Raw genomic sequence first — 15,856 nt, forward strand, 5'->3', positions numbered from 1 at the left:
AAGTCTAATTCAAATTGGACTCATTGAGTAAGACTAAATTAAATCCAACTATTGGATTGAGTCCAATTAAAATTAGACTCATTAAATCAATTGGATTGATGATTAATAAGTTGGACTCATTATATGATTTGATGAATTTGAATTCATGAAGAAAGAGGAGTGTACAACTTGAATTACTCATGCATTGGATGCATTGGATGAAGAGTGAACAATTTGAATTGCTCATGCATTGCATGCATTGGATTCATTGGATGAAGAGTGAACCATTTGAATTGCTCATGCATAGGATGCATTGGATTCATTGGATGAAGACAAATATTAATGTCAATCAAGACAATTGGCATTAAGGCATGAGGCAATTTCATGAATTTATAAAAGGGAGTTTTTGGATTTATTTGATGATGAATTTTTGGTGTTCTTGCTCTTCTTCCTCCTCCTCTCTTCCACTTGGCCGAAACTTCCAAGAAGGGTTGCTAGCACAACATTTGGTTGTTTCATTCTCCACTTAGTGAGTTTGTGAGACAAACGAGACTTGTTTGTGCGGATACCATTGACGCGCGGCCACTTGATCGTGCTAAGATCCGCATCTAAAGAAATGTTGATATCGGGATTGCAAAGGGCATGCAGCAAAGGTATAACTTTCTCATGTATAAAAATTAGTACTTAGTCGCATGTATCTTCTGGAAAGGAACTAGATATTTTCTGCTACGCTTTCGCATGTTTAACGCCCTAGTTCCTTACACAAGGGGGTCAGCCAAGCATTAGCTTGGAGCCCAAGAAGTGGGCGGCCAAAGCATGGCTTAGTGCCCAAGCTAGGGGTCGGCCACTAGGATTAAAAGGAGATTTATTTTTATTAAAATCTTTCCTTTTATAATCATCCACATGATTTTAAAAGAGAGTTTTAAATTTTAAAATCTTTCCTTTTATAGCTATCTACAAAGGATTAAAAGAGAGATTTTAATCTATCCTTATTTGTAGTGTTTAAAAGAGAGATTTTAATTTTGATAAAACTTTCCTTTTTTGTAATCATGATTTAAAAGAAAAGTTTTAATTTTAATCTTTCCTTTTTTGTAGTAATCTACAATGTTTAAAAGAGAGAGATTAATTTTAAAACTTTCCTTTTGTAACCATCATAATAGAAAATTTAAAAGAGAGAGATTTTAATTATTATTAAAATTTCCTTTTTTACCATGACCAAGGATTATAAAAGAGAGGTAGATGGTGTCTTATGGGTAACACACAACCTAAACCTCCTCTTCTATTCCTTGGTGGCCGACCCTTTTTTTCTCCCTTTCTCCCTTGAGGCCGGCGACACCTCTCTTCATCCTTGGTGGCCGGTTTGGTGGAGAAGAAGAAGGAGGAGGAGGCCTCTTCACCTTGTTTTCTTCCTTAGGACCGACAACACATCAAGTGGCATCTTCTTGTGGCAGGTTGCTTGGAGAGGAAGAAGAAGAGAAGGAAGTTTCTTATTTTGGTTTCCCTTGGTGGTCGAATTTCTTGGAGGAGAAGAAGTTGTTTGGGTGGATTTCATCTTAGTAGATCGTCGAACATGCGACGTTCAAGAGGAGGAGAGGAATACAGTAGAAGAGCAAGAGGTCTTTGTTTATAGAGAAAGGTATAACTAGTTCTTAATTTCGTAACGAAACTAGTTTTTTTTTATGGATCCTGAAATACCAACGCAAGAGGCTAGCGATTTCATGTTTCATTTTTTTATGTTTCAATTTAGTATTTAGATCTTGTGCTTCTATTGAGATCTTTGTAGTTAAACCTAGGGTTACTGTAAGAAGTTTAAATATTCAATTTCTTTCAAAGTCTTTGTTTAGGAAGTGGTGGATGATCCCATATCCAAGAAGGGCGAGTGCCTCGCCATGTTTAACTTAGAAACCAATCCTTGAAATAGATATTTAATCAACTTTTGTAACATGGGATGAACTTGGATTAATAATGTTAAGTATCGTTTGCAATCCAAGTTTTAACTACTGAAGAACACATGAGTTGAACTTGAAGTAAAAATGTTAAGTTCCGTTTCCAATTCAAGTTTAACTCATGAGGAACACATAGGTTGTTAGGAAAGTTCTATGTTTGTACAAATTTTTGTACAGGGGAAGCAGAACGGAATTCTGAGTAGCATCCAACAACTTGTGCTACTAACTAGAGTTAAAAGAATGAGAAAGGTTCACTTAATTTTTGACAGGCAATTCACTCCCTCTCGCCGGCTCCGCTGCACCAACAATTGGTCTTAGAGCTAAAACACCTTAGAAGGACTAACCGTCGACTAAAGCACCAAGATGATGGCCGAACCAAGCATTTATCCACCAACATTTGAGGGGGAGTTTGAGTTTTGGAAACGTAAAATGGAGGTCTTCTTCAAGACAAATTTTGAGATCATGTTAAATATCAAAAATGGTTTCGAAGTACCTAAAACAACATATGGAAAAGAAATCGAGGAATACCGACGGAGGAAACAATAAAGAAATGAATTCATGGCCAATGGTAAGGCTGAATTTCATCTACTTAATGTTTTACCCGTACAGGAACTTGAAAGAATCAACGACTATACATGTGTAAAAGAACTTTGGGAAAGTTCTTGGAACACCATGAAGCGTCAAGAAAAGAAGAATCTGACCCTTCGATGGACATCGCTTTATCATTAGAGGTATCCGAGACTGAGGAGATCAATGACATAGCTCTAATGGCAAACTATCAAAGAGAAGATAAAGCAAACTCATAGATGAGCATCGATGAAGGGGGAGGATCATCGGAGGAAAGCTGCGATGAAGGGGGAGCATCAGAACACGAGATAAGTGAGGTATATGCACTATCTCCCAAGCAATCTTACGAGTTTATCAAAATGCTCTCTAAAAATATGTGTAAATTAGAAAAAAAAAATTGATTTGAAAAGATAATTAGCCAATGCATGTCCACTAGAATTAATTGATAATTTGACATTAGAAAATAAAAAATTAAAAACACAAATAGAGACATTGAAAGATAACCATGCATGTTCTAATTACTATCAAAAACTAAGATTTAGAAATTATGATAAAATTAACTAGTACATTAGAAATCAATTGGTATATTAGAAATCACTAGGGCCAAATTAGAAAAATATCATAGAAATATATCCCTAAGAAATTTTTAATTAACCAGTAGGTAGGAACTTATATTGAGTTCTAAAAATATGCTTAGATTAAAATGTTATGTTTGAAAGATAGACTTAGAATGTTCAGGAAGAAAATTGAATATTTAATTTCTTTAAAAAGCTTTGTCTAAAAATTATTGTTGTTCCAATATCCAAGAATGCATAGTGCCTCGTCACAATCTAGAAACCAATTATTGAAATAAATATTTAATTAACTAATTGAAATAGAAGTTTTGTTCAGTTTTATTTTTCGCTTAAAATAATTTCAAAATTGTTTAAATTTTTTTATGACCATTCAACTGGTATAAAAATTTTCAGATTTTTTTTCAAAATTCTAAAAACTTCTTGATTTTTTTCTATCCCTTAGACTTTCGCTGAAAATTCTTTCAAGTTATTTACATAGACTACCCCTAGAAAAATATTTCAAAATTTTCTAAAAGTTTATTTTATTTTTCCCAATTTCTTTTGATGTGATCAAAGGAGGAGAAATCGGTACAAGTTCAGGGGAGGTAGGATTTAGAATTTTTAATTATTTGTTTGCAAGTAATTTTTTACTTATTTTGCAAAATAATTTGTTATATACTTTTATGTTATTACATTTTTAATCCTAATTTGAATTTGGGTTGATGCACATTAAAAAGGGAGAGATTGTAAGTACCCCAGATAGTTTTGATCTGGTCAACCAAGTTCAGTTAGATTTTATTGTTTTTAATCCTTGTGTCTAAGTGTGCAGGAGCTTAGGAACACAAGAAATCGAGCAAAAGACGCAGCTAGCGAGAAGGATAACACAGGAAGGAGCCAACGGGATCGGTGCATTCGAGGGACGAGGTGCTGCGAAAGAGTATACCAGTGGGCGAGAAGGACGTGCGCAACATTCGAGGGACAAGAAGCCGGGGAGGAAACCTGCTTGAAGAGAAGGCCAGAAAATAGGTTCGAGTAATCCTTATTCTGAATAGCCAAAATTACCCAAGCGAGCAGAGCAATGAAAGAGCTAAAGGAGAACTTTAGAGCTCGGTAGTAGCTGCTGAAGGTACCTTCAATGGTATTGAAGGCGCCCTCGCACCTTTCAGGAGGAAGGCGCCTTCAACCCTTGAAGGCGCCTTTTGTGCCTCTATGGAAAGCACCTTCAACCCCTTGAAGGCTCCTTTAAATAGTGATCATTTGCGAAGATAAACTTTATCTTCGCACGGATAGGATTTGCCACACTGTAGGCACCTTCCACTCTATTGAAAGTGTCTTCTAGTCTCGGATAAGTTTTTTCAGGGGCTATAAAAAGATCTCTGGACCTAGGAAAAATACAACAACTGAACTACAAGTCTTGTATTCACTTCTTAGTCATTCTGTGAGTTGTAAACGTCTGTAAGAGACTACTTTGCCTTCAACAAAGGATTTTTTCTAATGGAGCTTTCTTCAACACCTTGGATTAACAACCATCTAGGTTGTAACCAAGTGATTGTCCTCTTACTTTTTGTTCAGTTTTATTATTCTTTTTAGTATCCTTGTATTACTAACTAGAGTTGAAAGAACGAGAATGATTCGCTTTATTTTTAATAGGCAATTCACTCCCCTCTTGTCGACCCCGCTATACCAACATAATCTAGTCTATATAATCGGGGGACCCTTAGTGACAAAGGGTATCCCTTTAATTGGACTTTTTATATTACATGTTTACTTAATAGCATTGAAACTCAATGGGGGTAAACACTGCAGTGAAATCTTCACGAGTTTGCATCACTAATTTAGTCAGAATCCCTACAAGACTATAAATATGGAGATACGGAGATGAACAATTCATAAAATATTAACTAGCAACATAATGAAATTGAAATCATAGGATCACTTCCCCGAACCAATTCCTTACTTTTCCATTACTTGCTCTAATTGGATCTCTCTCTCAATCTCTGATTCTCGGCCTTTCACAAGGCTTCGATTGTTTAGATAGCTTATTTTACCGACTTAATTAGTATTTGATCAAGCATTCCTATGAATCAATATTTTTATTACTTAACAATTTAATCGTGCACTTATAGTTTTGACAACAATCGTCTACCCATGGAAGATTCTAGTTCCTCCAAGTTGTTCCTCTTGCATTCTCAATGTCTTAGCTCTTGTTTCCCACAAACAATGACAAAATCATCCTGAATTCGCTCTTCATTTGACGCCGCCAAAGCTCCTTCTAGAGATGTGGATATCAGAAGGCATCAGAGTTATCCAACAAATCCGTTTTCATGCTTAAGTCAATCTCTAGTGGCGGAGCATAAGAGAGGAAATAGATTGCAAATAAGAGATAAAGCTAGAGAGAATGGAATCAAGATCCCCTGACATTACTGGTTTTCTCTTTTTTATATTGCGTACACTTTGATCCGCATGGCTACAGGTGCTCAGGATGCCAGCATTCTGGAGACTGAGATGATTACTCGGGCCGCCAAACTCTTTGGAGATGGTGAGCACTTGAGTCGTGCGCCTAGCTCGAGGGTCTGGATTTTGATGCCACATGTACCAAGTTTGTTGATGTGAAGCCGAGCCATGTAAGTGAGGCTTGCCAAGCTAGAGCACAGTTCGTATCCAAGGTATCAATAGCAAATGCACTTTTGATTTATTTATTATTTTTTTTTTTTCACTTCGCAACTGGGTCCCGAAAACTAATAAATGCTAATACTGAAGTTTATCTTAAGGGAGAAAAAAAACAGGAGACAGATGCATCAAGATACCACATCATCTAAAAATAAAAAAAAAAAAAAAAGGTTACCAAGACAATTGAACTCCTGCCGGAGAAGCTAAAACTTGAGTTGTTATTATTCGACTTATGGAAAAACTTCTCTTAAGACATTTAAAATGTTGCAGTTGATTTCTTTATAACTGTCTCCTGTCCAAAATCTCCATCGACGGACTACATGGCTAATCTCATAATCGATATATAAACTATAATTAACCAGTATATGGGAAAACGTTATACATGATTTTTATCAAGATTTAATCTATACCCATTACAACAATATTACCGCATGCTAACCAACTACGACCTGGGTACCTTATCGATCTATAAAGTGGCCTTTATTATCCGAAAGTATTAATTTTTTAATGAGATAATCTTAATAATTTGTATATGAAAGACAAAAAAAAATAAAAATATCAGAAGTCATTATTAAGGCATCGAATTCCAATCCATGATTCCATCCGTCTGTTTCCATCTTTAATTATTTTTTTTCCCTATCCCGTGCTTTAAAGGCTCTAAAATGGCTTCCACTGGCGCTCCTTGATTTTCCACGCTATCTTCCTCTCGGCGCTCCCTCAATTTTTGATCTCGATTCGAGTTCCGCTGGCCGATTGGCAATAAAGTCCTGCGCCGCTCCCCGTCTTGACTTTTCTTTAATTCGTCCTCTTCGTTCTGGGATGATCCCTAAGGAGGGAGCTTTCTTCGGATCTGGGAGGGGTCGGCCGTGACGAGCCATGGCCGGGCGGATCCGTCTCGGCGGCGGAGCGTCATCTCCGATGCCAGAGAGGCGAGGGAAGGGCGGTGATGGAGTGTCGCGGAGCGTCTGGAGGCTAGTGCACTGGGCGGCGGTGGCGACGTTCCGGCGGAGGGGGGCGCTTCTGGTGGTTCCGCTCCTCTACCTAGCCCTCACGCTGGTGTTCTTAGGGAGGTGGGAGTGGGACCTCAAGCCGCCCATGCCGGTCCGAATCGGTGTCGCCGTCCTTAGGAGGAGGGTGCCACCGCCAGGGTCAGTGTACCGCAGTCCGCAGGTGTTTCAGAAGCTGTGGCCTTACATGCAGGCCGATCTAAACCACTCCATTCCGGTAATTATCGAAAAATCCCCGGTATTAAAACCGGGAGCTGCAATGCAGCTTCCAATGTCTAATCTTTCCCGTTCTTTTTATTTATGAGCCTGAATCTCTTGTCGTTACTACTGGTTTAGAAAGAAATTCGGTGTCTTCGTGTGAAAACGTTCTAGTATTAGAACCTAGATTTTGTTTTCTTGAAGCGAATGAATTGGACAATTTATCTTATCTTCGTTTAGAGATGTAGCGGAATATAGTAAGATTCTTTATGAATGTTTCTTTTCCAACAAAATGCATGAAAGTTTACCTTGAAGAAATTGATGCATCCGGAGAACAACCTTACTTTCAGCCTATTATAGGCCATTTCTGCTTTCCTGCTTCATAGTTTATGCTATCAAAATTATATTTTGTTTTGCATGCCGTGCAGTTGACAGCAGCATGGCGCCACAAAGCAACTCAAAAATGGAAACCTTGCTTTAGGAAGAGTCTGTCACAAGCAGGTGAGAACTCTGAATACTGCACAGGAACCTGTCTTCAAGAATAAAAAATTCTCTATACAAATAATGTTCCCTTAGCCAGGAAAAATGATAAAATTAGTAGTCTTTATATCTAATTTGTATACAGAGTTGCCCCCTTCAAATGGGTTTCTCATAATTGAAGCAAACGGTGGTTTGAATCAGCAACGTCTATCTGTAAGTGCTCTCACAAATTGGCTTCTTTCTCTATACACTAGCCTGAAAGTAAGCATAACTATTTTATTTTTCCTTGGATGTAAGTTCTTAAAAGTTTAATAATCTCTTGCAAGTACCCTAAATATTGCTTTCATGTATCTGGCATTGTCCATCACTATTTTCTGTCACATAATGAACGTTGGCCTTCTAAAAAACAGCTTATAGAGGTGATATAATAATTTTTGTTATCTTTTTTCTAATCTAAAAAATCTATGGAAAAGAAAGGATAATAAAAAAAATATGGTAAAAATTTCATTCATTTCACTTATTCCACAAGAAGAAAAGGAAGAAAATAGTGGTTTCGTTTCATCTCAAAAGTATTAATTTTCACGATAAGATAGATTTCCTTCATGTTTGGAATTGTACAAAAAGATTACCTTTTTCAAAAGGACATCAAACAATTTCCATTAATGAAACCATGAAAATCAATTAGAAAATTACAGTATGCTTGTCTAATGAAATGCTTGTTGTTATCTGCTCCAATAACAAATGACCTCTCTTTCATCTCAGATCTGGGGATTTTCTCAATTGTACTAGCCCCGTGTGGATAATGTATAGCTCAAAATCTCATGCTAAAGAGCGTAAAGGTTCAAGTCCTCTTCAAGTCATAATGTTAAAAATGCTTATTTAATGAAGAATTCAATAAAAATCAAATCTAATCAATGCCGATATACCTATTGTTTTGGTACAAAGTATTCTATCAATCCCCATGATCCGAGTCCAAGCTATTGGAATTGTAATGGAAAATGCAGAGACTACCATTAAAGTAATCCAAGAAAGACTTACTATGTTCACATGAATTGTCATCTATCTCTCCAAAGTAATAAATTTCTTCTGGAATTGGGAAGTATTAAGTAAAGACATTATACACAACTTTTCTTGGAATTATATTTACTTTGTCAGCACTTGCCTGTTTTATATTCAAAATGCATAGTATCTAATGTTTTAAAATGGCTTAGCATTCATCTAGTTTCATCATGTTTGTTGCACAAGAAAATTACTTCTGAATTTTCTGTCATACAGATATCTGACGCAGTGGCAGTGGCAGGCTTGCTAAATGCCACACTTGTAATACCAATGTTTCATTTCAACAGTGTTTGGCGTGATTCTAGGTAAAAGAAATGTCTTAAAACTTTGCTTTAGGCATTAATTTTTTATTTATATGTTGCATTTGGTTAGGTGATGAGCTCTTTTTGAGTTTTAATGTAATATATGGTCAAGCAAATGTTGTTTACAGGTTAGAAATTATGGATTTCCATTTTTTCTATTGATCAATAACTGAGATCTTTCAGCATTTTTATCAGTACAGCTGGTACAAGGACATTTGCATGGACAAACCTTGCTCCTTAATGAGATTCTTATTGAAGCCTAGTATGCTTGGCATGGTCTATGTGATTTTATAATGCTCTAATTTCTAATGAAATGTGGAACAAGATTTTGCGATGCTAGAAATGAAATACTTTTGTGTAGGTCTTCATTTTTTTATTTTTTTTTCTTTTTTAATCAAAGAACTTATATGATGAATTAGGTCACAAACCATACTGAGTGTATTTTTCTTCTATCGCATGATACTTTAGAGATTACATTTTAGTTCTTACCATCACGTGTGCTAAGGCTTCTAATTATGGGTGGCCATGGCTCCATTAACAGAATACCACTTTTCATGTGGGACTATGATTTTGTAAGTTAATCTTCACCAACAATTAATTTGTGGGTGCTCATGGTTAATTTGACACTTTATGTGGTTATATAATATTCAGAGTCTGGTTTTCTTACTTTGTTATTTTAGTGGAATATGACTGTAGTTGTTGGATATTTCTTTTCTGAAAGAGTACACTGAAATAATGTCTTGATTTTGCTTGTCTTGATTCTTGTAGCAAGTTTGAGGATATATTTGATGAAGAGTACTTCACTGAGATCCTGAAAGATCATGTAAGAGTGGTAAAAGAGCTTCCTTCAGATATATTGGATCGATTTGACAACAACATTAGCAATATTTTAAATATGAGAAGTAGGGCCCTGCAATCAAAGACCTATTATCTGGAGAAGGTTCTGCCAAAACTGATAGAATTTGGGTATGTGCTTAATGTTTAAAGTAAAATATTCCCCTTCTCTCTCGTTTCTTACCCAACCATTTTTATAGATCTTTATATACCAATTCATGGTTAAGGCTTTTGGATTGTTTGACTTGAATGGAAAAGAAGCCTTTAGTCTTGGTAGAAATTTTTTCAAGGAATTTGCTGTGTCCTACCAGTCATATCTTTCCAATTGTATTCATATTTCTTACTATATCATCCTGCTACTTGTGAAGTTCTTTCATTTTGTTTATTTTGTCATATATGTTTGATTGAGTGTCTGGATGCACACAATCTATTCTGATATTTTCCATTTGTTTGGTTTATAAGCTATGTTCTCTTGTATGTCACATGTAAATGTGGATCCAAATTCAGTCCCTCCTGATAATTAAGATTCATGGTCAAATTGATTCAAGCTTAAGTTTTCTTTAATGCATGGATTCTAATTGTTTAAACTTAACGAGACACAGTTAGGTAATTCTCCACAATTTTAACCATTTGTAAACAGATTCAATCAGTCTTGAAAGTTCCATTACTTCTTTGAAAATTGAATAGATTAATCATTAAATAATTGAATATTCGGTTATCATATAAAATTGTGTAGATACTGATTCAAATTTGAATTGTTTAGGCTTTAAAAAATGGACTGTTGTTCTTTTGTGATTTTAATATTTACTTGTGTTTTTGTTCAGAGCCATACGAATTGCACCCTTCTCTAATAGATTGGCTCATTCCGTTCCACCCAGTATCCAAGGATTGAGATGTTTGACCAATTTTGAAGCACTGCGCTTTTCTCAACCAATAAGGGCACTTGCAGACAAAATGGTAGACAGAATGGTAACAAACAGTTCAAAAAATGGTGGGAAATACATCTCAGTGCATCTTCGGTTTGAACAGGTCTTTTGTGATATTCTTGCAAAAAATTTGTTTATGACCTTTTGGCCAAGGGATTGAAATATTGGGCATTTTACATTTCAGGATATGGTAGCTTTTTCATGCTGTACTTATGATGGTGGCCAACTAGAGAAAGATGAAATGAATAAAGCTCGTGAAAGAGGTTGGAGAGGGAAATTCAATAGGCCTGGTCGAGTTATTAGCCCAGAAGCTAACAGAAGGAATGGGAGATGCCCCTTAACACCACTAGAGGTTCTGTACCTAATTCCTTCCAACATTATCATGTGATACGCCTGTGGAAAATGTCTACTAAAAGTTGACCTACAGTCTAGGCAAGAACCATTTACCGATGTCTGTTGTGTTTGTGTTTAATGGCATGCCTATCCTGTACTAATTTGTGCTGGATGCTTACATGGAAATTTTTTTTATTATGTTGGTCCACATGGAACAGGGACATTGTTATAGAAACCACACTCTGCCATGGAGTTATAATCCTTATTCCAGTATTTGGGTGACAATGTTACCTTTACAGCTCAAATAAGCTCTACTACTAAAATTGTATGCTTTATGCAAATTTATATTGATGAATTTCAAGCAATAATCTTTTTCTACTTGAGCTACTATCTTTGATTCTAAGAGCATCCACATCAGCTTCCCTATCTAAAATGCATAATTTAGGGTAAAAAAGTTACTTTATTAAATTTGGATATCCACTTTTCACTATACCATATATCAACTTCTTTATTTTTTCTCTCTCCTCTATAATGTTTAGGGAATGGAATTCATTCCCTAAATTTAGAGAAACACTATTCATAAATGCAAAATTTAGGGAATGGATAGGGTAGCTGAAGGGGAGCCTTGGCGCAACGGTAAAGTTGTTGCTTTGTGACCAAAAGGGCACAGGTTCGAATCCTGGAAATAGCCTCTTGCAAAAAGCAGGGTAAGGCTGCGTATAATGGCTCCTTCTCCGGGATCCCGCATAGCGGGAGCTTCGTGCATCGGATGCTGCCCTTTTTTTTATAGGGTAGCTGATATAAAGGTTTTTTAACTACCCTATCCAAAATTTAAGATAAAATCTTTGGATAGGATAACTTATGTGGATGCTCTAAGTATCTATATAACTGTCTTGTCTTATAGTTCCAATTATCTCTAGTAATAAAATTTATACATTGTGCAATTGTTAGGTTCTCCATGATGAAATTCAGTTTTTCCTCATTGTCTCATAATTATATAAAAAAGAAACCTTCTATAGGTTGATCTCTAGGGTTAATCATACTCTTATCAGTATCCTTCATTTTTTTCTACTTTAATGGAATAATTGTAAACCCGCAATTCAATGTGAATTATATGGTTTCCTTGTCAGTATTCAGTACCTATAAAGGCACACACTATTACAATGGCTGTTAGATCATAGGATCAATTTTTGACACAAATTTCTTATTTTAGGTCTTTAATATGACACACTAAAACAATGTGCTTTTGCATGCAAGGCAGTTACTCATGTGATCATTTTGATGTCTGATTTTCACCTCTCACACATGATTTGGTCAGTTTGTTTATATCCATGAACTGCTTGGCATCGACAATTTTCACATATTTCTTCATTGTTGTCAGCCAGTTAACAAAATGTTGTTTTCCAGGTTGGAATGATGCTTCGAGGCATGGGATTTGATAACAATACGTTAGTCTACGTTGCCTCTGGAAAGATATATAATACAGAAAAATATATGGCTCCTCTCCATCAGCTATTTCCTCTCTTAGAGACCAAGGATACCCTGGCTTCAACATATGAACTTGCACCTTTCAAGGTATTTTAATTGTTTTAGGCATTTTTATGGCTCAATAATGTCTCAGCATGGAAAAATTTCTTTTTTTTTTTGTGTGTGTGTGTGTGTTATCTATATTTACTCGTTGTTTTATATATCTACCATTCATTAAAATATCTTGTTTCATATAATAGTTCCTTAGATAACTGCATCTTGATTTATGCTGATTTTTTAATTTGTTATGCAATCTAAATGTAATCCTTTCCCCTAGGGACACTCATCACGGTTGGCAGCACTTGATTATAGTATCTGTGCTCACAGTGAAGTTTTTGTAACAACTCAAGGAGGAAATTTCCCTCACTTTTTGATGGGACACAGGCGCTATTTTAATGGACACTCAAAAACAATAAATCCCGACAAGAGAAAGTTGGTGTTATCATTTGACAACCCTTTTATTAGGTAACAACATTTATTCAGAATGTTGCTTGGTAAAAGTTATTACATGGCCTTTATCAGTTCCTTTCTCTTCCCTTATAGCTAATAAGGCAGTAATTCAGGTTTACAATGGTGACCGGTGGGAAATTTCCGTGGGGTCAGACCGGTCACCCTCAGGGATAGTCAATGAGACTAACTGGGATTATCATTTTTTTTAATAATGCAGTAATTCAGGTTTTCACCTTTTGCATGTAGAGGTGCTATATCTGGCTAATATCAAGAATAGTTAGTTTTTTCTGTCTTGCATGAATATGTCATGTCCAAGGTATGACACAAGATATGTAATGTAGTTCAATAATTAAGAATATATCAGGCTAATGTAAAGAAGAAATATCATGACAAGAATTAAGAATGTTCTCGTCTGCAACTCAATTACTAGTTCAATAACTTACCCTTATTTTTCCATTTGTTGAATGTAGTTTTCAATTTTATTAGTTGTTACATTGGGTAGTTATTTTTGTTATGTGCTGGATTTCCAGCGTGATCAAACCAGGAAGCCTATTTTACCGCATTGCTAGAACTGTGATTTGTTTCATGAACTTGTATTAAATTTCATGACTCATCATAACTACTGTGTGTTTGATGAATGGGCTACTTCTGATCCATAAAACATCATGAATTATCTTGTCAATTGATTCTTTTTATCTTTTTCCCTTACCTTTGGCATTATTTATATTTCTTTTGATCAAATCTTTGGTATAATGAATTTTATAAATGACTGATTGAACATGAATTAATTACAAAAACCAATCTACAATACTTACATGATACCAAAGCTAATAATCTGTCAATCATATCTCTACAATTTTAGTCCTCACATAGTGTTACTGCAGCTTATTTCTTACAATTTCTGATTATTACTATAGCCAATTTCTTGTTCCAAGATACAAACATCTTTAGGTGATGCATGTGTTATTTCTCCTGAATGGTAATTGAGCTGGAAGTATACATATTATTTTTGAGTTCCATCTTACTCATCCATCTCTAAGGTGCCACGTCATGTTAGCTCTAAAATGTTGGTCTTCACATAAGAATGTATAATGCCGTCATGTGAATATAAAATATCAGAAGTAGGTCTTTATTAACAAACACAACTGGTAATAGATTAAATACTACACATTAGTCTCTAATCATATTTCATTCAGTGTGGACATAATGTTATGTAGACATTCTCTTGATTTGCAGATGGGATAGGTTCAAACGTAATATGCAGGAAGTTCTGCATCACAGTGACGTAAAGGGCATCAGTTTGAGAAAACCAGATGCATCCTTGTACACTTTTCCGATGCCGGATTGCTTGTGTCAGCAAGCAGAAACGTGACATACTGTAGATTATTGGTTAAACAACTAAGTCTAACAACAGAAGTGGGCTACTTTTTGAACGCTTTTAACACAGTTGTAAGTAGTTTTTCTCAGTATTAGTCAATCAATTGTAATCCTAATTCATTCATTCTTGTGCACGATCCTTCACAATTGCTTTCAATTTATATGGCATCACAATATATGCAAAATTTACACTATGTGAGAAGATTTGATGTGCTTCATGTGTATGCATCAAAAATTGCCATGCAGTGTCAATAAGAAATGATTGAACTGCTATTGAGTATTTTTTTTTTCTTTATACTTTTTGGTATCTGCAAAAATTATTAAGCACTTTTTGTGCTTTTTGTCATGTTCGATTCCTAGGCTCATTCAAGATTCTAAAAGCTGCTGGAATCCCGTGACTACATGTGCTAAGGCAGACGACCAGTTTCATCATCCATTTGGTCGATTGCAAATGTATTCAAAGAATTAGAGATATGAATAGGGGTGAATAGGGTTTTTAATTTTATGAATTGATAATTAAAGAAATAATAGATAAATAGGATAATAGCATAGCAGAAATAAATATTAATCTAATAGTTTATAAATTTAAATTAGGAATGTAGATTAAACACAATTAAAATAAAGTAGAAATAGACACACGCATCAATAATAAAAAAAATATGATTTTTATTTTTAATTTCTCTTAGGTGGCGAAAGCTTATAGCAAACGAATCTAAAAATTAAATATAATTATAAAATGAGGCATCGCAATATAATGTAATATGAGAGAAAGAACTAGGAAAAGGTAATATCATACTCGGAAAACAGTTGATTGTGGAGGAAAATGGACGAAGCTTAAGTTGGTCCATGATCAGATGGGGTGTAAATGTGATGTCAATACCCTCGACTCGAGATGTGTAAGAATGATTGTCGATTTTAGTCAAGTTGTTGTAGAATTCAAAGCATAAATCGAGATTGATTGTTTAGTTGCAATAAATGAGTTTAGACAAAACTAAAGTGTGCTAAGATTTTGAGAATGTCTAAACAATAATCGGAAAAGAATTGTCGACTCAGAAATTTAGGAGGCATGGAAATGTAGGTATTTTGTTCATACCTAAACCTAAGACCCTCAAAAGGAAATCTAGAGTCGGAATGTGTTGAGGTGTTGACTTGAGTGATTGGAAGATAGAAAAACTTGAAACTTGAAGTTGAAATCGAGAAAGGAATAAAAACCAGGTTTTGAACATGAGACGAATTAGAAGATAGGTTTTGGATTGAACATTGGTGGTTGTCTGAGGTTGATTATATAAAGGCATACGGTTGACTAGGGGAAATAATCTGACCGAATATTAATTTTTATTGGAGTTGGCTAATTCTATTGGAGTTTTTTTTTTTTTTTTGTTAAAATTTTATTTGGCGGTCGCCTGTAGCATATTCGGACAATCAAATAGTTGGCTTTTGGAATTTTTTTCTAAGTTTTTAACGAATCCCTAAGCAGAAATATTTGAATATAAGATTCACAGGAATTTGAAAAGATAAGATTTTGAAAAGCCCTTTTGAAATGTCCGACTTTAATTTTGTGCTTGACTAACGATTAGTAGCTTCTAATTAGTTGATCAAGTTAGATAAAAGTCTTCGGTTTAATTTTATGAAAATTAAGTTGTTAAC

General features: G+C 35.2%; 1 protein-coding gene across 1 annotated transcript; it reads left to right on the forward strand.

The window, feature by feature from the left end:
- Positions 1 to 6,323: 6,323 nt before the first annotated feature.
- On the forward strand, positions 6,324 to 14,405 carry LOC122056483 (O-fucosyltransferase 9-like). The gene is made up of 10 exons (XM_042618460.1): positions 6,324 to 6,940; positions 7,350 to 7,422; positions 7,547 to 7,614; positions 8,677 to 8,765; positions 9,531 to 9,728; positions 10,421 to 10,625; positions 10,707 to 10,874; positions 12,263 to 12,430; positions 12,660 to 12,847; positions 14,069 to 14,405. The coding sequence occupies exons 1-10, from the start codon at positions 6,593 to 6,595 to the stop codon at positions 14,202 to 14,204; spliced, it is 1,641 nt and encodes a 546-aa protein (XP_042474394.1). The 5' UTR covers positions 6,324 to 6,592; the 3' UTR covers positions 14,205 to 14,405.
- The last annotated feature ends 1,451 nt before the right edge of the window (positions 14,406 to 15,856 follow it).

The sequence above is a fragment of the Zingiber officinale genome, chromosome 3B (assembly GCF_018446385.1).
Source record: "Zingiber officinale cultivar Zhangliang chromosome 3B, Zo_v1.1, whole genome shotgun sequence".
In the NCBI taxonomy this organism is placed as follows: Eukaryota; Viridiplantae; Streptophyta; class Magnoliopsida; order Zingiberales; family Zingiberaceae; genus Zingiber; species Zingiber officinale.

Excerpts from the sequence above, each read along its gene's own strand:
- LOC122056483 (XM_042618460.1), top strand. The coding sequence starts at position 6,593 with ATGGCCGGGCGGATCCGTCTCGGCGGCGGAGCGTCATCTCCGATGCCA. Across the intron at positions 7,615-8,676 it reads TGAATCAGCAACGTCTATCT|ATATCTGACGCAGTGGCAGT; the intron begins GTAAGTGCTCTC and ends TCTGTCATACAG. Across the intron at positions 10,875-12,262 it reads GCCCCTTAACACCACTAGAG|GTTGGAATGATGCTTCGAGG; the intron begins GTTCTGTACCTA and ends GTTGTTTTCCAG.